The sequence below is a fragment of the Apiospora aurea genome (assembly GCF_038362705.1).
Source record: "Apiospora aurea strain CBS 24483 chromosome Unknown utg000003l_segment0_segment0, whole genome shotgun sequence".
Taxonomy (NCBI): domain Eukaryota; kingdom Fungi; phylum Ascomycota; class Sordariomycetes; order Amphisphaeriales; family Apiosporaceae; genus Apiospora; species Apiospora aurea.
Window position 1 is genome coordinate 2,774,952 of NW_027117390.1, and position 24,192 is coordinate 2,799,143.

The window sequence follows — 24,192 nt, forward strand, 5'->3', positions numbered from 1 at the left end:
CAATAGCCACTCACTCTCGCTCTCTGCTCTCACTGGTACGTCAACAAACACCCCCTGAGCCCGCTCCTCCCCACCTCGATTGAACTACCATCTCTAACTTGGCGGTCAGCAATCCAAATAATCACCAACAACTACCACACCAACCGTCATCATGGCCTGCGGATCCTCCCACGCGACGCTCGTCAACCGCAACGGCCCCGGCAGCGCCGCCTCCTCCACCATCGAGAGCATCGTCAACAAGCCCACCGGCGAAAAGACCAAATGCATCGAGTGCGACGGCTACGAGTGCTGCTGCATCCCCATCCCCTGCACCGTCATGTAGACGTGGGTGACACCATCGACAACCAAACACTACCACGAGGTATAATCGGTGGGCCCAGTCGAAGAAACAAGGCCTGAACTGAGTAAACCATGGCTGGAAGGAGACATACACGATGACCAGGCAGCCATCGGAAGCTACCGACGGTCGGGAAGGAAGCATACGAATTGACGTCAAGAACGAGAGAACCGCCCCATCGAGCAGGACGAGATAGATACCAGACTGTAACAGCAGCTCAACCAAGAAACATTTGATTAACAATAACCCAAAACCTCGTCCATCCCCCTTGTGCAGTGCCGTGTCGCGTCGCGTAGCCCCGTCTATCCCAGGACAGCGATACGATCTAGTAAAAACAAAACCAAAAGAAGGCCCTTCGTATGTCCATATAAACGCCCTCGCAATGCAAATCACCATGGGTTAGACCCCCAAACACACGGATAGCAAAGCAGCATCTCCTCCCCGTTCTCTACCACCCTCCTCCACGACCCAGTCTGGCGTACGAACAACAGCCCGCACTTGCTGCATGAAAACGGAGAAGAAGCGTAGTCGTATAACTGCCCCCACGATCACGTCCCCACGCCATGCATCGGATCGCCGTTCCCGTTTCCAATTCCCGCCGCCGTCCCCTAGACAGCAGGCTCGACAAGACTCCCCCACATCTCGTCCTCGAGCTCGCCCATGCCGCGGCCGGCACTAGCACCCGCCTTATCAGCAGCAGCAGTCGTTGCGGATGCTGCTGCAGCAACTTCTTCCTGATCGATCTTGAGACTGCCAAGACCCTCCAGCATGCGCTCCACCTTCTCCTTGCTGTCGCGGATCGCCGTCGTCTCGGCCCGCAGCCGGTCGAGCTGCGCCTGCATCGTCGCGATCAGGGACTCGCGCGCCTGGTGCGGGCGGTACTCGTTGATGAGGTGGTGGAAGTTGTAGAAGAGGTCGCGGATGTCCTTGACTTTTTCGGAGGCCTAGATGATTTTCGTTTCCTCGCAGATTAGATACGTTCAAGAGAAATAGCGACACGAAAACAAGAAGAGAAGGCAAAAAAACTCACGTCCATGGCGTTCTGCCCCAGGATCCCCACGAGCTCCAAGAAGTTCAGCAGCAAACTCTTGGCAATCCGCTTCAGCACCGTCGCGCGGTCAAAGTGCTTATCATCCCGCTCCCCATCCGCTAGGAGCCCTCCATTAGCCACGACCGGCCGAATCTCGCCCCCCTCCTCGAGTTTGGGGAGGGGTTGCACGAGGCGGTAGGGGTCGCCGAAGATGCGCCACGCGCCCTCGTCGGGGGCAGCGGGGGGCTGCAGGTTGCGCAGGTTCGCGGGCAGGCCCGTCAGCCGGTGGGAAAGTACATCGTCTCTGTTGCTGTTGTTGGTGTCGGCGTCGGGGTTGGAGGGCGGGTTCGACGTCTCGGCGCGCTCGCGCTTGAGGTCCGCGAGGCGGGCGAGGTTGTCGGCGGTGAAGTCCTTGTAGAAGGGCGGGGGCCGCGGCCAGGTCGAGGTGATCTGGTCCAGGTCCTGCATTTCCTGTCCTCCGTTCGGGTCGGCCATTGTGTTAGGCAGGCAGTATGATGCAGTCGGAGGAGGTGGTGGTGGGTATGGTATCGGTAAGTGTGTGTTCGGTTTCGTAGAGAGAAGGTTAAGTCTGTCGATCGCAGTCAAAATTGTAAGATCTGAGGCGCCTCAGTTACGGTAAAGAAGTGTGGTAGAATCTGTGTTGATGGCAATGCATCGCTCCTCCAACAGGAAACGAGCGCAATTGGGCCAATATGGTTGGACCTCAAGGTGAATAAGTCGGCATGCCACCAAGGTATGACGGATGCGAGGCTGAAAGGCTGAGTGAGTGAGGGCAGCCAGGGCGTGCAGCAGTCAGTTCTGGGCAGTTCGTTGACCGAACTGTAAAAAAAAAGAAGGGAATGCACGGACGCCAGGCACAGTTCGTAGTGGCTAGCGCCCGCCGTGGGGAAAGGCTGGGGGCTTCTCGACCTTATTTCAACTTCAACCGCACCTCCCAGTCGGGTCATGATGAGCATCGGATGAAAAGGGGGTGGAATCTTGCAAAGGCACCCATAGGCTTAGGTTGAGAGCTTGCAGGCAGGATCTTAATGAAATCGTATTTGCTACTGTTTGCCCTATGCATAATAATGTATGCAGGCACTGCAGCTGTCGAAACGACTGGGCTACTCCTGGGTGACATCGCATAACAAAGTAATACAGTGCCCAGGTCATCAAATCTCACATGCATCAGAGAGCGTCTCGTATGTATCCCACCAAAGGAACGTCAGCCTGTATTCCGAACATCTCAAGGCATAAAAGCTGGAGTTTCCCCCAACACCCAACCTAATTCAGGTAGACGAGTAAGCTAACCTCCCTGAAATATATATACGCCCGCAACAGCAGCAATAAGCACCAACAGAATCACAATACCGAACACACCATTGATCAAAGTCGAAAACCCTCTTTTTGCTCATCCTATGCAATAGCTCGCTCTCTGTCTCTCTCTTCAAGCCTTGCTCTTTCTCTCTCCTATCTGTACAAATGCCCAACAGCACCAGTACCCGTCTCTCACCAGACGGAACCGAAGCGTTTGCCAATGCCTAACGCCGAAACGTGATGCAAGAATAATAAAACAATAACCCGCTATCTCTTCTTTCCTCGTTCTTTTCTTCTCTCTAGTCGTCTTCCCCCCACCCCCTCGCGATCCATATCTCAAACCCGAAACCGGAACCCATCATCAAAATCCTCCTCATCCTCCTCATCTTCGTCATCCTCCTCGGTGTCCTCAGCTACACCCTTATTCTCTTTACCAGCCGCCTTAGCCTTCATCTTCCCAGCAGCACCATCAGGAGCCCCGCCGGCCGCAGCCCGCAAGTTCGCCATACTCCCCCTCCGCAACTCCTCGCGCTTCTCCTTGAGCCTCCGCACGCGCGCCTCGAGCTCCTCCATCTCGTCAAACTCGTCCTCGAGCGCCCGCGTCGCGTCCTCGCGCTCGTCCGCGATCTCGGCATCGAACCGCAGCTTGCGCCGCTCGTTCTCCTCCTCTTCGGACTTGGCCGCGATCTGGTCCGCGGTCAAAGCAGGCGCCGAGATGACGCCCGAAGCGTCACTGGGGTTGGGCAGGCTCGAGGGCGGCGGCGGGGTCGGTTCCGCGGTGTCGGCGATCTCGGCTTCGAACAGGGCCCATTCGGCCTCGTCTACGGATTTTCCGCCGGCGGCGGCAGGGCCGCTCGTGAAGGTAGTTGTAGTAGCCGCAGCCAATGTAGATGGTGCAGAGGTAGGAGCGGCACCGTGAGACGTGTTCGGCGTCGAGCTCGAGTTCTGGGGCGAGCGGCCGTTGAGCAGCGGCGTGGCGGGCCGCGACGGTATCGCGATCTCGACGCCCTTCTCCGGCGCGTTGGACGTCCGCCTCGTCAGCGGCGAGGGCGGCGTGTTGCTCGTGCTTTTTCCCTCTCCCGCCCCTGTCGACAACGCGCGTTGTTCATCTCCCTCGCCGTCGTCCGTCCTGCTCTTCTTCTTCCTCGCGGCGCCCTCGCCGTTCAAGCCATCAGCAGCGTCGTCCATATCTATATCGTCCTCGTCGACGCCATGCTTTCTCTTGTGGTTGATCGTCGTCGTGGTGGAATGGGTGTTGTCACTGCTGGACGAGGGTGGTGGTTGTTGTTGTTGTTGTTGTGACTGAAGGGCGGTCAGCTTCTGTCGGTGGGCCGCGGACCGTACGTGGCCGTCCCAGAGGGACTCTGATTTGACGGCCTCGTGGCAAAGCTTGCACAGCAGCTTGCCGGCGTCGCTGTAGGCGGCATGGGGGTGCTCGATGCGGTTGGCGGCGCGATGGGCACGCAGGAGGGCGCGGGCGTCCGACATGATTGACGGGCTCCTTTCTTCTTCTGTCTGGTATGTATCGTATTGTATTCGTGTGGACGTGTGTAGCAGGGGTTCGTTCCTGCGTGGACCTGGTCTGTCGTATGTACAGTCGGAGATTGGAGGAAAACGAAGGTAGGTTAAGGGTTGGTATTGTTCGGTCGATCGTAATTGATTAGGTTAGTTTGGCTTGTTCTCAAAACTGGCAGAACAGAAGGCAGGAGTTGAGAACGGTCCCCCGTCGGCTGTCGCTGAGACACGATCGTCTTTTTGACTTGTTGATCGTCGGTGCTCGGTTGCTATGGAGGTGGTTCAATTCCCATAAAAACAGGAGCATGGGCGGTATGGCGTCAATGAGCTGATGTCAGTTTTGACAGCTGAGCCAGCTGAGCCAGTGACGCTGAATCTCCGGCTTGGGGCAGGCTAGGGGCGTGCTAAGACTGCTAGCCAGCTGCTCAGTACTGCTCAGCTTTTGCCTAGCGCTTCCCCAATGGGGTCTCAACCGGCCAGCTGCAGCGCTGTGGGGTCCAGCCAATTAGCGGGCAATGACAACCAAATGACAACTGCCCGTCGCTGCCCCTCCATCCAATCTCCAAAATCTCCCCCCAAAGCTTCTAGATCTCGGCAGATGAAAGATGCAACACCGAATCTCGTATTCCTCCTGGAGAGCATGTTTATATATGGGGGTTGCCAAATTTCCAATAACCAAGTCATATAGAAAACGTGCAAGGCTTGGGACATATTTCTACACCTCCTAAATCAAGGCCCTGATCCGGTATGAGGTGAGACATGCAGATCGTGCTGCTCGCTTGCCATCAGGATCCAACATCATATCATGTGCGCTCCGTACCTATATAGCTATCATATCATATTATACATCATTACCCCACGCCAATTCAGCCGCTTAATCGAGGGAACACCCATATGTGTTGTGTACCAGCACAAACAGTCCCAGCCCTCAATCCCAAATACCGTGAAATCCTTCCTTCCCTCCTTCCTTGCTTCCAAAAACCCGTAACATAATTGTCCTCCAAAATGCAGTAACGCCCCTTGAAAATCCGGCTCATGAGAACCCCTGTAAAATCTCAAGAAACCCCTCCCCTCATCTCCTCTCATACACATCATTCCCAACAACCCACCAGCGAGACGGCCATGCTGTAGTCCCCAGTAATGTCTCCCTACCGTAAGTTAAACCAAACTCCCAAAACTCTTCCGTGTCGACCTATGCCACCCGAACCTGATTCTCCCCCGCCGCCTTCCCCCCACCCTCTCCCAAAACCGCTTCAACCGCCACACTCGCCCAACCCCAGCCTTCTCCTCCCACCGACGTACACCCTCAGCCCGTTCCCGCACCTCGCCCGTCCAGACGCCGCCAACCCAGCGCCGGAGCCCGTCCTTGAGCCGTTCACGCTCCACGGCCCGCTTCTTCGCCACGAGCCCGGGAGCCACCACGACCGCGCCGCTACCCTCCCGAGACTGGGTAGCCCCAGGCACACACTCGCCGGGGAGCACGCCGCGCTGCACCAGCGTCTCGGCCGTGGGCCTGAGGGGTAAGCGGCGCGAGAGGCGGATCGCCACCAGGTTGCGCGCCAGGCGCCGGGAGATCTGCGTCGTGTGCGTCAGGAAAATGTGCTTGGCGATGAGGTCGCGCAGCGTCGGGCGCGAGGGCGAGAAGAGCAGCGGAGGGAGAGAGGCACGAGCGCGGCGTAGGCGGAGCATATGCAACAGCGGGTGGACCGACAGAGCGCGCAAGTGGCGATTAGTCTACCGTCATGAGTTAGTATTCGATGGCATTGCCGAAAACGCACAGAAGCAGGGACGAAACGTGCACGTGGGCAACATGGAATGCCAGAAGAGAGAAGGCAGCGAATGCGATGATCAGGGACTAGCACGAGCGCATCTAGGTCATATCCAGGGGTATCCTAGAGCGCATCGACAAGATTGGACCCGGGCAGCTTATGGTGACACAACAGTCGCGGACATCTTCCTCAAGGTTGTACAACTCCTCGGATGCAAGAGGGAGCGCAGAGGAAGGAGAACGGGAGGGGTGGGAATTGCTTGAACCTTGGAAAACTCGAATAGGGGGCCTTGAGGAAAAATTGACCACGTCACAGGGCGCAGCCACCTTACAAAAGACAATAACCAACAACTTACCCTCGAGAGTGCCAGCAAATCGCACACGTCAAGAAAGCTCAGTACATGCATGAGGACTTCGTTGGGCAGACTTTCCAGCTCGAGCATGCTGCTGTTACTGCTGCTGCCACTGATGCTTTTCCGTCTGCCCGCCGCCGGGTTCTCCACCGGCGTTATAGCCGACGATGGTGGTGGTGTCGTTGCCCTGGACATGGTAGGCGTCGGCACATCGGCCTTGGTATTAGCCGCTGCGGCGGCTGGTTTAGCACGCGCATCTGCTGCTGAGGGCGCAACTAAGCCACATGCATTGACGTGAACCGAGCAAGTCGTTGGCGAGGTCGCGGCGGTTTGCCCTGTTCCAGTCCGCATGTCCCTGGTAGAATCACGTTCGGTCGCAGAGATCGCTACAAGTGGCCTGCTAGAATGATCCAGATCGCCCATTGCGCGACCTGCTGAAGGTGGTGGAGATTGTCTCGAAGTATAGGAACTTGGAGCACTTGCTCCCGAGGTATCGCTACTCGATACAAGATGTGGTGAGGCAAGTTGGGCAGCGCCATGGCTTCCTTGTTGCGTGGTAGCATCATCAGTTTTGGCAGAATGGGCCGGCGACGGCGATGAAGGTCTTGACTTTGTCATGGCGCACGATCTCGGCTTAGTCCTTGGCGGAAGTAGAAGCCGGCACCAAGCGAAACGACGTAGCACGTCAATGACCCCTGGCGTGGACGTCAATGAGTTGTAAATCTTGATGGATATTGGATGAGAGAGGTCGTATTCCCTTCTGCGTTGGGTATGCAACCGAATGACTGCGAACTGATGTTGCGATGCGCAGTGACAAGAAACCGTGGCAGTAACTCTGATAGCAACAAGGGCCTATGCACTGGGCCCGTGATGAATCGCAGAAAAGGCTCTCTTCATCGGAGTTTCGGATTCGTCGGAGGTCTGGTCCTGCACCTACCCAAGTGGCAGGCTGAGAGCCAAGCCGAGGTTGAAAAACGGCCAGCTCAGATGGAGCGAACAGGCGCGCGCCAAGACAATGTCAGGCAGGGTCGTCACGCGCAGGGGTTTCAATGATGCCCTGCGCTACACCTTGGACAGAAGCGACAGCGTGTCGTGTCTTCCAGGATTGTTGTCCGCCGGCGGAGGAGCCGTTCCAATACCCGCGAGGCTTGAGGGCCTGAAAGATACCCCGGTCTGCAGCGCCAGCTGGCCGCTGCTACCTGAGATACTGATGGCAGCCAAAGGACGTAAGAAGGGCCAAGAAGGGGAGGGGGAGCCGCGATCCAAAGATGGAGGTCGCGTGTGCCGAGGCCCGCCAAGCCCGTCAATGGTTCATTCATGCAGCACACGCCGCAGATTTGCAGACAGCTAGCTACGGCTGCGTTGACACCTAAACACCTGACACCTGTCACCTGTCGGTGAGTGATCAAGGTGTGGATGGTGAGGCGTGGGATGCGGTAGGTCTGGCAGTAAGGTTCGTAAGGTTTAGTCTGTAAGCCTATCAGTCTCTAGCGAAGTGAGGCGATGATGACGGGACTGGATGCGGATTTGGAAATGCGGCGAGGTGTACCCATGCGCACGCAGATGGCTGGAAACAGAAGGTCGAGGCGCAACGGCGGGGTGAGAGTTGAGAGTGTGCCTTGAAGAAGACGAAGGAGAAGGATGGCGCATCGAGATGCCTGTCCTTAAGATGCGCGGCTAAGATGGAGTAGGACTTTGTCGGGTGGATGCGCGCTCAATCCAAATCCATCAATCAATTGACCTCATCAGTGTCGGTTCCTTGAGCAGCTGGTCATCTCACCATTAACTGGACAAGTGGTACATCCAAACGCTTGGGGTGGTTGCAACGAGGAATGAATACTTGCGATAGAAAAAGAGAAGGTTGGCAAACTGGCTCAATCCGATTCATCTCGCCGAAGTCGAGGCCAGACGCTTAATGCGTCACAGGCTCCGGCAAGGATCACGCGTGATCGTTCAGGGCCAAGCTTCACGACTTGGTTAGTTGGCCCAAGCCGTGTCGTTTGCCTAACTCTCTTCCGTCTGATTGATCAGATGCCAGAAATAGCTTGGGAAGCAACACAGTAAGCAAACACTGTGATTCTTGGGGTTTAGTGGGGTTAGCTCGGTGGACTTTTGCTATTCCTGGAGCAGTTGGTGGCTGATGCACAGTGCTTCCCAGTGGGCGCCGCACTTAGTGAGCAGCTTCGGTCTTAGGTTGGTGCACGACAAGACCAATTGTCAAACAGTCGAAGTCGGCCGACCGGCCGTAGTATGAAACTCGAGGCCTTGGTCAATATCCGATGTTTCAAGTTGTTAGGACCAACTCTAGCCTATCCTGCCATCAATTGTGAAAAGAATCAAACGTTTTATCGTCCGTTGAGATATGAGGATTGACATGAGGTTACCCAGTACGCAGTAGCTTCCAAGGCCCTAGCCAAGCAGCAGGTCAATCATCGAATTGGGAAGGGCGCATGTCACAATGTCTCAGTCTGGAGTGAAACATCTTTTGTGCTGCTCCTCTCGGTTCAGTGGAGCGCGCGACTAAAGCCCGAATTCAGCCAGCCGCGCGCGCGCGCAACCCGTTCAACATCCATTGTCGTGAGACACTCTGAAGGTCACGAGACGAGAGTCGTGTGCGGTACTGGCAAGTGGATGCAGGTAGCAAAAGCGGGATGCCCCCCCGCCTGTCAATTTGTCAAAAAGGCGGGATTCTTTCCAGAAGCGGGACGGGTCCGATCCATCGCGGAACGTGTCGAGCGAAATGCTACACCACATGCCACATTCCACCCTTCTATTGATCCCGGTACTGGCCAGAAAGTGGGCAAAGGCCAAGGCAGGGTTGGTAGGGGACCAGGACGGACATTTCGTTCCCGCCCGGAGGAGCAAGTACATACAGTATGCATGTACGTACATCTAGACACATATGCACGTAGGTATGTAGTTGGTAGTCGCGCAATTGCTGAAGAATTTCCCCTCCCATCGTATTCTTGGGCGTCGCGCTTCGGCTTTTTGCCTGTTCGTTTGGAACTATCGGAGATCCGGCACAGGTCGCTTCGAGGTAAAGGAGGTGGTTGACTGGTTGGCGTGATGTCCGTTCTCGCCCCTTCATGGGAGGCGCTTTTGCCGCTCGGTGTTTTTCAACGTCCAAGCAACTCGTCTACACAACCCTACACTCCATGCCGACGCCAGCCGTGAACGCCGTATGTGCAGCAGCTTTCTCATCAAGTGGGCGTACTATGCAGATCCAAGTTGAAGTATGTAGGTCTTCAGAAGACGAATAGCGGATGTTCCTTGTCAGTCCATCCAGGGATCAGTCCATCTGCCCGCCCATACTTATGTAATCCCCCTGTCCAACGACCGAGCCAGCACGCGATGATGCATGTCTCACAAGTCCCGGGATGGCTGGCTAAAATGCCCCTGGACATTTCACCCGGTCAGCCTCAGAAGACATAATTACATAAATATCCCCAAATCTCGGCTTGCCAAGTTTGATCACCACGATTCTTCATCGACCGGTTTGGGGATCTCCTTCCCCGTCTGTCCATTGTACATACTACTGCTACCTCACATGCCGACATGCTGCAATCCAAGTACTGCGAACGTTTGGTTGTCGAGTGCAGGCGGAACATGTATGTAACGGCAGCGCACAGGGAAGGAGAATAGGAGAATTAGAGGCCTACCTCGTGGCGCAAGCAGCAAAAGAAGAATCAATTCCGGGGTTTTCCACTCAATGTTTCTGCCAATCTCATCGGGACTTCCTGCAGTGGCTCGGTTGTCTTGTTTGCCGTTCGCTTTCTTGCTGAACGCACCAACAACAGAGGAGTTCACGGGCCTTGCCAGAAGGCCGCATAAGGCCTGCATACTTTTTCTTCCCTGGCCGGCCGGCCGGTTGCGACCTTTTCGTCTTTTGGCACCGCAACCCTTCTACCCACCCCGTTTGCCCTGCAATGCTGCAAAACCTGCATCGTTCGTTCCCGCGTAAGGGCAATCGGCGCCCAATGGGAGGCGGTTGGGATGAATTGTCGTCTTGAATTGGGCCTCAATCCAGCAGGCATCGGACTGCGGCTTCATGATCCCCATGTCGGGGAAGCAAGCCCTGGTAACTAAGTACATAATCTTCTTCGTTCTTTCCTGGATCGTTAGCAGTTGGGGTGCATTGGCGAATTCATCACTATACGTTTCGTAGCTGGGTAGTTAGACAGGGGGCGTGCGTGCGTCATCAGGAAACACGAGGGGGAACAGAGTACTATAGCTGTTTTTTCTTTCCTTTTGCTTTTCCGTCCTGCGTCCGTGAAGCATCTCTGGACAAGACAGGGGGGGTGGGCTGGACAAGGAAGCAAGAAAGGAAGGGCCAGAAAAAGAGGAGACTAGTCCCCCTTCTTCGGCTGGCAAGGCAGGCCCTGGCGGTAGCAATAAGAGGAGTCAAACAGCCGCCAGTACGGCCGTTCCAATCAGCAGCCCTGCTTTCTCCGAAAAGTGTCAGAAAAGACGTCGTTGTTCTCCATAGACAACACATCCTCTACCAATCACCGACGTTAGGGCAACGGGGGAAGATGGGGAAATCAAGACACAAGCTAAAGCCGATGAAAATATCCAGTTACAGTCTTGTCCCGTTCTCCTTCCCTCAACTGTTGTTGGGCTTTCCTTCCCCATTGAAGATTGATTCACCTATGCCGTACGCCTGTGATTCACGAGAGGGGGAGACGCGCAGGAGAGGAACCTGGGCGCTGGAGCGAGAGACTCAGAGCTCAACCCTTGCCGGATCGAGTGTCAGCCATCAAAATGTCGATGGGGATAATTCAGCGAATGACGTCCACTATAAATATAGTCGTGTGGTGGTGCAGCATTCAACCCAGAGCACGGGCTTGGCTTTCGTTGCGCTGAGGGAGCTCAACAGCTTCCCTCCTCTCCGGCAACTGTTCCATTGCTTCCAAGTGGTCCATGCCTCTTGATCTGCCTCTTCATCGGTCAGTATGAGAGGGATGGGGGTGTGCCTGGGTGCTTGTGCGAGGGGTGTGTGTGTACGCCGTCCATGTGAATTTCTGGTAGGATTGGTAGGTATTGGTAGGGTATTGAACTGTGTATGTGTGTGTGCCAATGTGTGCCCGTGTGTGACAGGGTGTGTGTAAGTGGGCATGGGCGTGCGAGTGGAGGACTGCTCCACAGGAAGGGGTCACTGTTGCGGTCGACCGGCCTGCGGACCCCTGGCACATCCCGCAGCGGCCCCAAATTGTGTACATTAGGCTGCTTGTTTGGTTATATGGCCAGTGCGGTTCCTTGCGAGAAAAGGAGGCCCTGTCAGAGGCTTAAATCCCAGAACGCGTCCTACACCCGCGGCCCTCGCAAGAGTTCGAGGAAGTCTGCCATCGCAGCATGTTCGCAGAAGGGGTGGGTGGAGTCTTCCTCGGAGGTATGTAGTGCTTCATACCCCATCATCCTTGCCCTCCAAGAGTAACTGGGTAACGTGCCGTTTCCCCAAACGCAATAAGCACCTTGATTGATAGCACTGTAAGAAGAGGGGACCAGAAGAGGAAGGCATTGCTGCAGTCTGGTGTATGCCCGTCGGATTGGGATTGGGCAATTGGTCGGTGCTCCCCCATTGTTCAACGGGGTTTAGATGCGGGTGAATGAATGATGGGGCTTCTGCAACAGAATTACACAAAATACCCCCATACAACGTTCAGAAAGTATCGCACTTGTCACTCCAAGACCATTAGGTCATTGGCTCATCGTATGTATGCGGTGCATCTTGTTTAGCTGCTGGGTGTCGGATGGATATAATATCCGAGGAAAAGCCCGGTTCGATGTTTCGAATAGAGGTAAGCCGGTATTGGATGACCAAACAGCTATGGCAGGTACAGGCTTGACCCATAATGAAGCTAGAATATACGGGGTTCTCGAAGTTCGTTCGAACCTGGATTGCCAAGACTGGGCGATGGTGTGCCAGATTAGGCTGGCCAACGATACATGGCCCTTCCAGGCGGCCTGGGTGTGGTTGGCAGGCCTCAAACAGGCCAAGCCCATGAAAAGGCCGAGGGGAAGAGGGAAAAGTCCCTTCGTTCCAAAAGTCTCTTTGGTAGACGCGACTTGTTTACTTGATCGAGCGTTATCTGGAAATCCGTTTTGATGTTATTGCATGCCGGGGTATATTGGGCACCATTTGTTGTACAGCATCTTGTGCGCGCATATGAGCAGTGATTCATGTGGTGTACAATTCTGTCACCGAAACACGAGCCTCACTAATGGGAAGTCCTATAACCCAGCCATTGCATCTAGACCTCTGGCAAGACGCATATACTATGCTGGTCGTAAGGCGTTCATGGGCAGATCCTGGATTGCGGGCTCGTTGCCGGATGGCTTCACGGCATATGCATTGGAATCGTGTCATGGTACCACGTTCCACGGCGCCCCGGTGTGATTTCACCGCAGCGTCATGGCTTTTCCGAAGGGTCAATAGGAGATTAACGGAAGATTGTTGTGCGAGTACAAGGCGACGACACATTTGAGCCCAATGAAGCCCATCCAGCCGACGCCGAATAGGAATTTGCTGAGAACATGTCTAGATTATTTCATGTATATACGCCTGGTCACACCGTGGCTGAGAAGCGGTGTAGGCCGGCTGACGACGGACAGGGCAGGCGAGTTCGCATTCAATATCTGGTCCGGTCAGTGGGAAGCAATATGCGTCACCGAGATGCGAAGCTGCGTTTGGGGGGTCTGTTGGTCCTGCAGTCCCGGAATAGGTAGGTGTATGCTACGACGTGTTGCATCCTGTCAGTCAAGTCAGTGTGAACCAGGCGTCAGACTTACCAGGGATGAAACATATGCAATGAAGAAATACCGGACGCCACCATCCCACGACCGATACGGCCCAAAATACGCCTCGGACTAACAAGGTGGAGTGAGAGGTCGAGGAATGGGCCGGCCACGTTGGCCATTGCCTAACCTGATCCATGAAGATCCCACCACCCCGTTTGCTTCCTTTCAACGCGAGATTAGCTGAGATCGAAGTGAACCTTTCCGGCCAGGCATAAATGGTGCTGCCCACGTGAATGCAAAGGTACCGTATCCCCCATCGGTTCGTAGTCCCTTGTGGGACGAGCATGAACCTTATTATCTGGGCTCCGTCGGTGGCCGGGGAACACAAGGCTGGTTGCTGTCCAAGTCAGGGGTTCGTTGCCTCCGTCACCGCGCATGAGAAAGCCAGGTCGCTAATGCAGAGTCTCGAGTGTGTATGTGTTGTCATCGGTCATCGTACGGGCACACACTATGGATCGATAGTGTCTCTCTTTGAGCGAACGGAGTCGACATCTGTTGCGGGTATGGACCTCCTCCTTTTGTTGTAGATGTGCTGTAACAGTGTTGGCTGCAACTCCTTCCAGAATTGCATCAGGAATAACGTTTTGTTCCGAAGGTGGCTTGCTGGAAGCGGACAACACACAGATGACGGCTATCATTAGCCCAGGCCAAGCTCAGGCTCCACGGAAGGGATTCTCACCATGTATAAGGTAGCAAAGCCAATACTGTGACACTGCGGGCGTCGAACCCTGTATTGTATGGGATATCCACTTCAGGTATATTGAGACTCCCGAACCCAAGTAGCCACCTCTTCGACATCGTAATTTGCGGACGTTGGTATCGGCATGAGCCTGTCCATGGCCGCCGGGGTAAGGAGTGATGTCGAAGAGCCGGTATCCCGTGACCTTTCAGACATGCCTGCTCTGGATAACACATTCGTGGCCGGGCTGGGCAAGGTCCCGAACCACGTCTAACCTTGATAGCGTACATGGCGCTTTTTGTGCAACAAGGTCCAGAGGAAGGGGGCTGGAGAATGGCGCGGGATCAACCATGCATGCCACAGGCGGGTACAAGCAAGCGCACAGCATGTCAGTCTTCATCCGAAAAGGACCGTGGCGGCAAAGACGCATTCGAAGGGCCTGGAAGTGAGGGATTAGCAAAGTACAAAGAAGCGGGCACAGGGCAGGGTACTTGTACAAGAAAGGTATTCCTATACATACCTCACTTAATACCCGCAGCTGGACAGCGATGGCAAGGTGGGGCATTTTCCCGGTCTTGGATCGAGACGTGGCACTCCGTCAAAGGGCCTCTGTCGAACGAATTGGGCAGATACAGACTAATCCAATCAGATCGGACAGATCGGTTTTCCCCACCAAAGGCGACTCGTGGATATGTTGGGTAGGGTTGGACAGTGACAAACGTCTTTAGCCAACGCCTATTATCAGGAAAGCCTCACGAAACGATGCCTCTGAAAAGAACCAACAGCAGCGTGGGGTGTTTGTGAAGTCGACGCATTATAAGTATAAAGGGGTTTCCTGATCCCATCTGTTGCCGATACGCCATCAGCATCTCGAAAGTCGACACCTCGGACATCGAAAAAGACATTAACTGCTTGTTTGTAGCAACGGAGGATCAAATCATCAATCCTATTGAAGATTGAGTCCGTGGTTAGTATATCCGCGCTTTCGTCTCCACTTTTATAAGGATCACCACGTATAGACATGCTGACCTCGACAGACCAATATAGTCAACACTATACACCTCAAGCAACACAATGTGCTACTTCCAACAGACGAGATGGAGTTGTGGCTGGTGGCGCTGGGGGCATTTTAAGCAGCAATGCCCGAAGGAATATCGAACGGTTCGTTACTTCGGGTCGTCGTGGACTTGGGGGAGTCATACTAATGTCGAGTGGTGTCGGTAGGGCGAGACCTGCGGCATGAAGCTAGTGTACGAAACCACCTTCGAGGAAGACCGCTGCAAAATCTGCAAAGACATCGAGAAGAAGCAGCGCAAGTACAGCAAGCTCCAGAGCGACATATATCGGTGGCAGAGGGAGGGAAATCGAAGCGCGACGATCGAGCGAGCCGAGAGAGATATAATGGACGTGGAGTCTGTGATTCAGGGATTGGAGCAACAGCACTACCAGAGAGTCCACGAGACGCTCTGAGCTCTCTGGATGTCGAGCAGGTGAATTCGATCAGCTAGGCAGTCAATCTTTTGGGCAACGTGTTAGAACAAGGTCAAGTGAGTCAAAGGTGGGAAAATCGGGGTGCGTAGGAACTTACAGGCTTGGCCCGTCACGGTCGTGTATTTGCTTCTGGGAACTCGGTCGAGTTGGAACGACGGTCGTTTTAAATGAATAGGATAAATAGCCCTCATTTCATGCAGCATTGATCGATTTTTTTGCTCCGTGTGGTCTGGTTGCCGAGTTGTCGTCACTGGGGTGAAAATATCTCGTCTCCTGCCAAGCGACCCGCAGCGCATCGCTGCTTATCGTTTCGAGCAGCGTCCGGCAGCTCCATGGGAAACACAACATTTTGTCTTTTTCGGTCGGCGCAAACCTGTATCAGGAGGGGCGGGGAAATGGCCGAAAGTCGTCTGCACTGCTTTCCTAGGCCCATCGTTCACGACAGATCCAGCCCATGGCAGCCGGTGTAGGGGAAGAGGAGAACAGAGACTTTGCTAGGGTTGGAATTTTCTCTGCCGATGCACAATAATTCAAGTAAAACGCCTATTCGTGGACAGGGAGCGGAGGGGTCGCCATACTGATCACGTAGGTCGATCCAAGAAGCCCTGGCTAGCCTGGAGAAAGCCGCCAGCAGCCAGGAAGCCAGGAAGCCAGGAAGCCAGGAAGCCAGTGGCAGGAGAGCTGCGGGCTAAAGTGGGCGAACGTGTACGCTGATGGGTCGGGCTCACCCGAGGGTCCACATGAGTGGTCGATTCCCGTCGCTCGCGCAGGGTTCCGCACCGCCCTTTGCTACTGTGCACGAGATTGCAGCGGTAAACAAACGATTCTTTCGGCCGTACGTACGATGCAGCCACGGGCCCACGGAGTCGGACGATAAATATGCTGCGGCGTTTTTGCAGAACAAGATGATATTGACAGAGAAAAAAAATTGTGCGCTAGAACTGCCTGTCTTCTTATACAACTCCACCACCCGTAGGAGGGGAGTAAGCGGGCACGTGGCTACAACTCAATGGATCTCATGGCCAGCGAGACCCAGAAGGAAGAAATGATTGGCTGTATAGCAGCCAGTTAGCGGTGAAAGTGCAGCAAAGATCCATCCAATTCGACCCCGTGTGTCGCACAGGGGAGCGGCCCCATCCGCAACCCCGTCGACCAGTACTCCGGGCCGCAGCAGACAGCCATAATTGGCTGTACTAAACCACCGAACCGACCCGCTGGGTGAGTTCCTGAGTCGCAGTGTAGTGTACGGCTTACTGTTGGCACCTAATTAAGCCACTTTGGGACACTTCTTTGCGATATTTCAGCGGGAATTGAGTGCACGACGACGGCACATGTAGTGGTCATGGCCTGCTCTTTCATGCAGCCGCAGCAGCATCAGAGAAGGTCCCCACAAGAGGCTTTCCTACGCCGTCCTTGATACTTGGGGCGTGACCTTGGAGTTCGGGCAGGTCGTCATCGCTGGTCCAATCTAGATGCCCTTGCACCGTGCCGGCAGATGATAGGTCGTCGTCGGTGGACAGCTTTGCCAAGATGGTCTGGTAGCGGGACAATCGTAGATCTTGGCCGGAGAGCATGGCATGGGGCGCTTGCTGTGTCTCCTGGGGAGCAATCTCGAAAATGTCTACCAAGTTACTGGAGCAAGCCTGTCAGCTTCCACTCAAGGTCTGCCTGTCATGTGTGCACCTCTCTCATCGCATCCTGTGGCTGTGACATACTTTGATGTTTTCGCAACTACTTTTTGCACGGCTTCGTTTTCGCGTTGCGACTCGAGGGGGTCTGCCTGGGTGTTCATGTTCTGGTCGCTGAAGCTGCCATATTGGAAGTTGTTCGGGTCGTCGATGAGCAGGCGGGAGACGTCATCCTGATTGAGCAAGTGTTAGAGTAGTGGCAGCAAAGGGCAAGCATCGCGACCGAACGAACCTCGTCAAAAGTTTCCTGCCTGCGATGGCCGAGGCATGATGCGCATGCGCCCATTGCGAAAGCGGCAATTTCTCGATTGCGAAAGTCGCGAGCAGGGTGGTTAAAAGGGGCCTAGAGGAAATGTATGCGTTGGACGGGGACGGGCGTCCCTTTTCCTGAGATCGAGCATGAAAGAAGCAGAAGTAAAGAGCGGATAATCTGCCTGCTGGTCGGGTCGCGAGGCTGAAATGCAGTTGGGCCGAGTTGATCTTGATTGAGGGTGTTGCGTTGGCTGCCTTGCTGCTTCGGCCGTCGAACGATAGTGTCGCGGCAATTGCAATTAGAGCCCGTGCGTCATGTTCCTGCCTTGTTTGTTTGGCTGTTTGGATTTGCGCCGGAGCTACGTTTTTCCCGCGCCAGCTCCTTCCTTCAGGGCGCGCGTCTTCCCCTGGCCAACTGAAAAACGAGGCCCACATTGGCTGTCAAGATAAGGCTGCCCTTCCATGTTCAATCTTTCGGTTACAACTACAAAACAATGTGATATCCGATGGAATCTTGACTTGAGACAGGAACCGTTAGTTGCTTTCTCTTTGATCCCCCACCGTTTTCTGTCTCTGTTTCACTGCAGATACGTATCGTGCATGTCGTCGCCTAGCCTAGTGAACAAATGACCTCGACACCACTTGGCACTGCGACACGACCCCTTCCCGAACTTCGAACTAGCCGGTCTGGTTCTCGTGTCGCAAACATATCCACCAAATGCATGCATGTGCATCACCAATAGGAACGCCCTGAGTGGTGATGATTCGGTCAATCGAGATGGATGAAGCTGATTGGACACCAGCCCAACGGTAGAAGTGCCAGCACCTCGCTGGAACGTGCGAAGTTTCAAGATCCGCGTTTCCCAACTTGGCAACATGATCTCGACCAGCGTTCCCTGTCAGCTGGGTGCAACCCCACAGGCGACAAGTGGCATACCGCCAGATGGGATGGAGCAAAATGCTTGATCGAACACCAGGCTGCATGCGGCTCTGCGGCGTCCATGTACAGTACTTGCATGCTACAATCAGACAAGTCTACCCGCCGAGCCACCTTTAACATCATCCTGGATCCCTGTCTGCAAACCCCAGACTACGACCTCACCCCATCCCCTAACCAACCCAGTCTTTCCCAATAGGGAAGCTGAGCATGCGACACATTGCCGACGCTGTGGGTGAAACTGCATCATCTGAGACGAACCTAGCGTCCCGTCGATTAGGTTAAACCTGCCTTTGCCAAAAATAGCATCCTGGCTTGTTTCTTCTTCCACCAAAATAGCAATTTAGCCAAGTTTCGCCCGATACTATTCACTTTGAACGGCAACTCGGCACGACTTTTCATCGCTTTGGTGTCAACTCACCCTCCAAACACATCCCATTGGCTGGTGTCGAGATGCTACCTTTGGCGGCACGTCTACTATGTCAGATAGATGGCTTGTGAGACAGTGTTGACACCAAGGCAATGAATGAACTCCATCTGCGGGCGGAGGTGCGGCAGCCTGCAAGTGTCGACTAAGTATATATTATATGCCCGAAAACATCGTGTGTTCTTGTTCAGAAGCAGTATTCGATCACGAACAGCAAGCTCCCTTCATACTACATCACCGCACCTCAGCCGCACGAGTCCTACCACATAGCCCTACTCGTCCTCCCACTTCAGTTGCATCATGGTACCCAATCACTCTCGTGCACCTGCCATAACACTCACCTTACTTGCCCTTTCCATGGGCAGTCTCGGTCAGAAGGTCAGGAACGAGTTCACTGACCCTGCGACTGGCATCGTTTTGCAACGCTTCTTCGGAGCCAAGTCAGGCTACGGCTTTGGCATCGCACTCCCGACAAACCCGACCAACTCCTTCATAGGACAACTGACGTTCCCGCTTAATAATGGCGCTGGATGGGGAGGCTGGTCTCTGACTGGCGATATGGAGGGACCCCTCCTGATGGCCGCATGGTCTGATGGGACCAGTGCTGTCTCCTCCTTCCGCCAGGCCGCCAACGAGAAGGACAACCCGCCCGAGGTCGCCGGAAACTTCTCCGTCAAGCCCATCGCCAAGGGCACTTCGGTCAACAACACGTTCCTGACCTACACCTTCCTGTGCGAGGGGTGCCTCGGCGCCCAGCTCGGCCTCGATCCGAACGCCGCAGGGACGGGCAAGGGCGTGGAGATGGGCTGGGCCTTGTCGGACAAGCCCGTGCAGAACCCAGGCAGCTCGGCCGGCGTGCTGGCATTCCACAATATTGGCGAGGGAGGTTTCAAGGCGGACCTGGCTCTCGCCAAGCGGCCCGAGTTCGACACCTGGGCTGCCCTGGCTGGTCCTCCGGTGGCTGGCGCTGCTGGAGCCAAGCCGTTCGACAACACGAAGGGAGGATCTGGCGGCGACAACGGAGACGAGGATAGCGATGACGAAGACAGTGGCGACGAGTCGGATGGCGACGACTGATCTGACCTCGATTTGGATACGTCAGGAAGCCGTCAAACGATCGGCTTTGCACAGACTGGAGAAGATTCTCATTCCCATGTACATACAATCCCCCTTATATATTTGACGCTCTCACGGCTATGTTGTACATAACTCATGACGCTCACTTCGCTCGTCGCCGACAAGGCGGATTAAATTCTCGACGGTGCATGCATGTATCTGTCAGTTGACCCGTTGACGAGACTGTTTCACCTTGGTGGAACAGACACTCTTAAAGTGCTAGTTTATTCACGATACACATAAACTCTCGCTCACCCACTGACCCCCCCCACCCACCCGTCTACAGTATGCCAAAGCGTCGTGTTTTAGGTTCCGATTGAGCAGGCTCCGAGCAGGATCTTGCCTTAATAGAGCCAAGTAACCTGCACTTCCATCAATCCGGAGTGGTGTCATTGGTAACATGGCGGGATCACACGTGAGTTGATAAGGCTCATGCCACATTGGGGACACGCAGCTCCAGGTTCGAATCCTGGCTCCGGGACTTATGCCCTTTTCTGTTTTTTTATCTCTTTCTCAAATCTCTCATCGTCCTGTTGCTACCGGTCCGCGCCTCATCGGACGAGATGATAGACATGCCTATCAGACCAGGGACACCAAGACGTCGGCCTCCTTAGCTCACATGCAAACTTTGAGGTTTCAGTCGCATACACTTTCAGTCCCCTGTATCGATTTGGCCACTGCGTCATTGCCACACTTTAGTACGTATTGGGGCATTGCCAGCCTACGAACGCTGCTGCCAACTTGCTGCTTACTTTACCTCCCTCCGATAGGCATTACCTACCCCTTCCCCGACTCACTTGGTCACAGAGATGCGCTAGAGCTGGGACGTTTTCCACAAGCAAATCACTACTAAATGAACTTGCAGGCTTCCCTCTTACGTAAAGTCAATAGGGAAAGGCAGGATGGGATGCTTTCGCGGTGGCACAGGGGAAGAAGAGATCCAAGGGTTGAAAAGGGGCTGGTGACCGACCAACTCGAAGCACGATAACTACCACGTTCGATGATGGGAAGGAAGTACACGTAACGTTCGCAACTTCTGATTGCCCAGCTCTTTTTTTCTTCTTCTTTTTCCCCCAAAACTGGAATGTGTATGTGATTGTTTGTCGTCTACTTTGACATACATGCGCGCTGCGATTGGGGCATACATAGTAGGAAGGTCCGATCATCAGGAGACACACCACACAAGCCCCCTCATAGATACCGATTGATGGGATGAGAAACATATACATAAAGATGGAATCTATATACAGCAAAAGAATAGAAATAAATATATACAAGCAAAAGATTTACTCAAAACGAACAGACTTCTTATTCATCCGCCGCGCCCGCGCGCCCCCACTCCTTCGGGGCCAGGCAGGCAGGCAACCACCGGTGATTGATCTCAACCCCCCTTACCTTCTCTCCATATCTTCAAGCACGAGCACGACGGCTCAAACGGCGCGCGCCCGGCTTCTCGCCGCCCAACGAAACCGTCGCCCGGAACACGCCGCGCCCGTTGGTGCCGACGTAGACCAGCCCCGCGACGTTGCCGCTGCCGGCCAGCTTGCCGGTGCTGGTCGTGCCGAAGCCCTGCTTGTCGCCCTGGATGTCGACCCACGTCTTGCCGCCGTCGGCGCTGCCGTACAGCCTCGCGCCCGCCGCGCCCTCGCCGAAGGCGTAGACGTTCCAGCTGTCCTTCGCGCTGCCGACGCCGAGAGCGACCTGCTGCGTGTTCTTGAGCGCCGTCGAGGTCGCGGCGAAGGTGGCGCCGTAGTTGGTGGAGTGGAACACACCCGCGTCGGTCGAGACCCAGACGTCGCCCGCCTTGACGGGGTGCGCCGCGACATCGACCATGTTCTTGGCGCCCTTCAGCTCGCCCGCGGCCACCTTGAACGTAACACCGGCGTCGGTGCTGACGTAGAACTTGCCGCCCGACGCGCCGTAGAAGACCGTCGCGTTCTGCTTATCCGACGCCACGATGGCGCCCTCGGGCAGGCTGAAAACCGCCTTGAACGCCTCCTTGCCGCCCTGCGAGCGCAGGACACCGCCGGGGCTCGCGGACCAGACGATCGTCTCGCCGTCGGCGGACATGGCCACGATACCGCCGGCGGCCTTGGTGTCGGCGCCCGGGTGCTCGGCCCAGGTGTCGCCGCCGTCGCTCGAAAGGGCGAGCTGCTTGGAGCCCGCGGAGTTGCCGATGCGGACCACGTTCTTGCCCGCGGCGCCCGCGAAGTCGACGCCGGCGTTGGTGGTCCAGTGGGGGTCGTACCAGTTCTTCTTCGGCGCCTCGCCGAGCGTCTCGGCGCTCTTGAAGGTGAAGCCGCTGACGTCGCCCGTGGCCGCGAGCAGCTCGGTGCCGCCCGGGATAGACGCGACGTCCTGCACCGAGGTCTCCTCGATGCCGTCGGCCAGGGCCGAGATGGTCAGCTTCTCGTCCCACGAGTTGGCGTCCCACTTGGTCAGGTCGTGGCCGCCGTACAGGGTCAGGCCCGTGCCGTAGAGCCAGTGGTCGCTGTCGTGCGGGTCGATCTCGAGGCACTCGATCATCCAGCCCAGGTGCTTGGTGTCGTTGTCGAGGAAGCCGGGGCCGATCCAGGGGGCCTTGTCGACCTGGGAGAGAAGGTGGTTAGTATCATGTATTTCTTCAGGAGGAAGATGAAAATCATGAGAGTTGGGTAGTAGGTCTTGCTTACATTCTGCTTGTACCGCAGGTTCATCTCCGGATAGTTGGCCCACTCCCAAAGTCGACTCCAAGTCTTGCCCGAATCCGTCGAGCGGAAGATATGCTGATCCGGGTACCACGAGTTCAAGCTGGACACGACAACCGTGCCCGGCTTCTGCGCATCCAGCGCCAAGCCACCGAACCCGAACGCGATCTTCTCGCCGATGCTGGGCGTGATGTCGGTGAACGCGCCCCTCTCGATGTCGTACCGGTACACCGCGCCGTCGGTGCCGTCGTAGGGACCGCTGCCGTCGGCGTAGGAAATGTACAAAGCCTTCTCCGCGGCGCTCAGCTTGCCCTTGTGCGGGAAGAACTTCTTGGGCTGGCCCTTGATGGCGGCCCACGTCGCGCCCGCGTCCTCGGTCACGTACAGGCTCGCCGTCTTGTTGTCGGCGGTACCGACGAAGATGCGCGAGGTCGCGCCGCCGTCCGCCTTGGGGGAGGTGGTGTCGAAGGTCACAAAAGTAAGACCCTGGATGTCGCTGTTGAGCCCCGTCGTGTCGCCGGGGACGGGCGCGTACGTGCCGACCGCTTTGAACGAGTCGACCTTGGCGAAGGTGGCGCCGCCGTCCGTGGACTTCCACAGGCCGTTGCCCGAGCGCGCGCCGAAGTAGAGGATCTTGGGGTTGGCCGGGTCGACGGCAAGGCGCTCGCCCATGCCGCGGCCCGGCATGTTGCCGCCGACCTTGAAGGGCAGGTCGGCGAACTCCCAGGTCTCGCCGCGGTCGGCGGAGCGGCCGATCTGGCCGTTGGTGGGGTCCCAGTCGTTGGTGTAGAGGCCAAAGGCCGCGAAAACCTTGCCGTCGTCCGTCGGGTCCACGGCCAGCGCGTCGACGCCCCAGTTGTGCCAGCCGGCGTTGTCGGCGATGGCGTCGGTCACGGCCGTCCAGCTGTCGTCGGCCGGGTTCAGGCGGTACAGGCCGCCGATGTCGGTGCGCGCGTACGCGACGCCCGCCGTCTTGGGGTGGAAGACGATGCCCGGGACGAAGCCGCCGCCGCCGCCGAGCTTCACGCTCTCCCACTTCTGCTGGGGCGCGGCTTTCTCGGCCGCCGCCTGGGCGCCGCCGGCCAGGAGCAGCAGCGCCGGTAGTGAGGCGAAGAGGTTCTTCATTGCGTCAAAGTTGGATTGACAGCAAGAAGCAGGTGATGAAAGAAAAGGATGGTTGCTGCACAAGAAACCAATGCGCATCGAGCATCTGGAATGGAAAGGTTGGATGGGGGCTATAGCACGACCTTATATACGTCTCGCCTCTCTGCGCCAGCCAGGTACAGACAGGCACGCGTGCAGGGCTGTCACAGTGGAGTCGACAACAACAGATCCGAATTCTTGGGAATTCCGTCTGTCTCCAGTCTCCTCCTCATCTCGGCCTCTCCCGAATGGCGCCACAACCGCATTTGCCACCGACCGCAAGCAGCGAGTCTCGGTGCAGCAATGCCATAGTAGGTAACTCGACGGAGGAGCAAACCGACTTGGTGAGACGGGATCCACAAGCGGGGGCCAGAAACTCCGGAATGAGCCAGCGTTGCACCTCGAGTTGTTTGGATTTTCCCGCGAATCGCGGACCCTGGTCGAAAAGGGGGTGGGTTTTGTCCCGCTTGGGCCGCCGATGAGACGGAGCGATCGATTCCGTCCGGCGCTACTGCCTGGGCCAACTGGCCTAAAGCTGGAAAGGGGAGGGGCCGCCCACCACGACGACAGTCCTTGCTAACTTCCGAAAGTGGAGATGCCGAAGGGCGAACTCCCTGACCATGTATGTCAATGCCATGGCTTCTTTATTTACGC

The 24,192-nt window shown here is 55.9% G+C and overlaps 8 protein-coding genes across 8 annotated transcripts; 3 read left to right on the top strand and 5 right to left on the bottom strand.

Annotated features, from left to right (window-relative positions):
* Window positions 1-151: 151 nt before the first annotated feature.
* On the top strand, window positions 152-322 carry PG986_004728 (uncharacterized protein; the record flags this gene model as incomplete). The annotated part of the gene is made up of 1 exon (XM_066840950.1): window positions 152-322. The coding sequence occupies one exon, from the start codon at window positions 152-154 to the stop codon at window positions 320-322; it is 171 nt and encodes a 56-aa protein (XP_066703577.1).
* A 623-nt stretch (window positions 323-945) lies between these two features.
* On the bottom strand, window positions 946-1,862 carry PG986_004729 (uncharacterized protein; the record flags this gene model as incomplete). The annotated part of the gene is made up of 2 exons (XM_066840951.1): window positions 946-1,281; window positions 1,368-1,862. 2 exons carry the CDS (start codon window positions 1,860-1,862, stop codon window positions 946-948), a joined length of 831 nt encoding a protein of 276 aa, XP_066703578.1.
* A 1,158-nt stretch (window positions 1,863-3,020) lies between these two features.
* On the bottom strand, window positions 3,021-4,172 carry PG986_004730 (uncharacterized protein; the record flags this gene model as incomplete). The annotated part of the gene is made up of 1 exon (XM_066840952.1): window positions 3,021-4,172. One exon carries the CDS (start codon window positions 4,170-4,172, stop codon window positions 3,021-3,023), a length of 1,152 nt encoding a protein of 383 aa, XP_066703579.1.
* A 495-nt stretch (window positions 4,173-4,667) lies between these two features.
* Window positions 4,668-6,671, bottom strand: PG986_004731 (F-box domain-containing protein; the record flags this gene model as incomplete). The annotated part of the gene is made up of 3 exons (XM_066840953.1): window positions 4,668-4,679; window positions 5,502-5,933; window positions 6,324-6,671. 3 exons carry the CDS (start codon window positions 6,669-6,671, stop codon window positions 4,668-4,670), a joined length of 792 nt encoding a protein of 263 aa, XP_066703580.1.
* An 8,365-nt stretch (window positions 6,672-15,036) lies between these two features.
* PG986_004732 (uncharacterized protein) lies at window positions 15,037-15,267 on the top strand (the record flags this gene model as incomplete). The annotated part of the gene is made up of 1 exon (XM_066840954.1): window positions 15,037-15,267. One exon carries the CDS (start codon window positions 15,037-15,039, stop codon window positions 15,265-15,267), a length of 231 nt encoding a protein of 76 aa, XP_066703581.1.
* Window positions 15,268-16,643: 1,376 nt separating this feature from the next.
* On the bottom strand, window positions 16,644-17,262 carry PG986_004733 (uncharacterized protein; the record flags this gene model as incomplete). Its single annotated transcript, XM_066840955.1, has 3 exons — window positions 16,644-16,920; window positions 17,004-17,149; window positions 17,209-17,262. The coding sequence occupies 3 exons, from the start codon at window positions 17,260-17,262 to the stop codon at window positions 16,644-16,646; spliced, it is 477 nt and encodes a 158-aa protein (XP_066703582.1).
* Window positions 17,263-18,949: 1,687 nt separating this feature from the next.
* Window positions 18,950-19,669, top strand: PG986_004734 (uncharacterized protein; the record flags this gene model as incomplete). The annotated part of the gene is made up of 1 exon (XM_066840956.1): window positions 18,950-19,669. The coding sequence occupies one exon, from the start codon at window positions 18,950-18,952 to the stop codon at window positions 19,667-19,669; it is 720 nt and encodes a 239-aa protein (XP_066703583.1).
* A 1,449-nt stretch (window positions 19,670-21,118) lies between these two features.
* Window positions 21,119-23,520, bottom strand: PG986_004735 (uncharacterized protein; the record flags this gene model as incomplete). Its single annotated transcript, XM_066840957.1, has 2 exons — window positions 21,119-22,297; window positions 22,381-23,520. 2 exons carry the CDS (start codon window positions 23,518-23,520, stop codon window positions 21,119-21,121), a joined length of 2,319 nt encoding a protein of 772 aa, XP_066703584.1.
* Window positions 23,521-24,192: the final 672 nt, after the last annotated feature.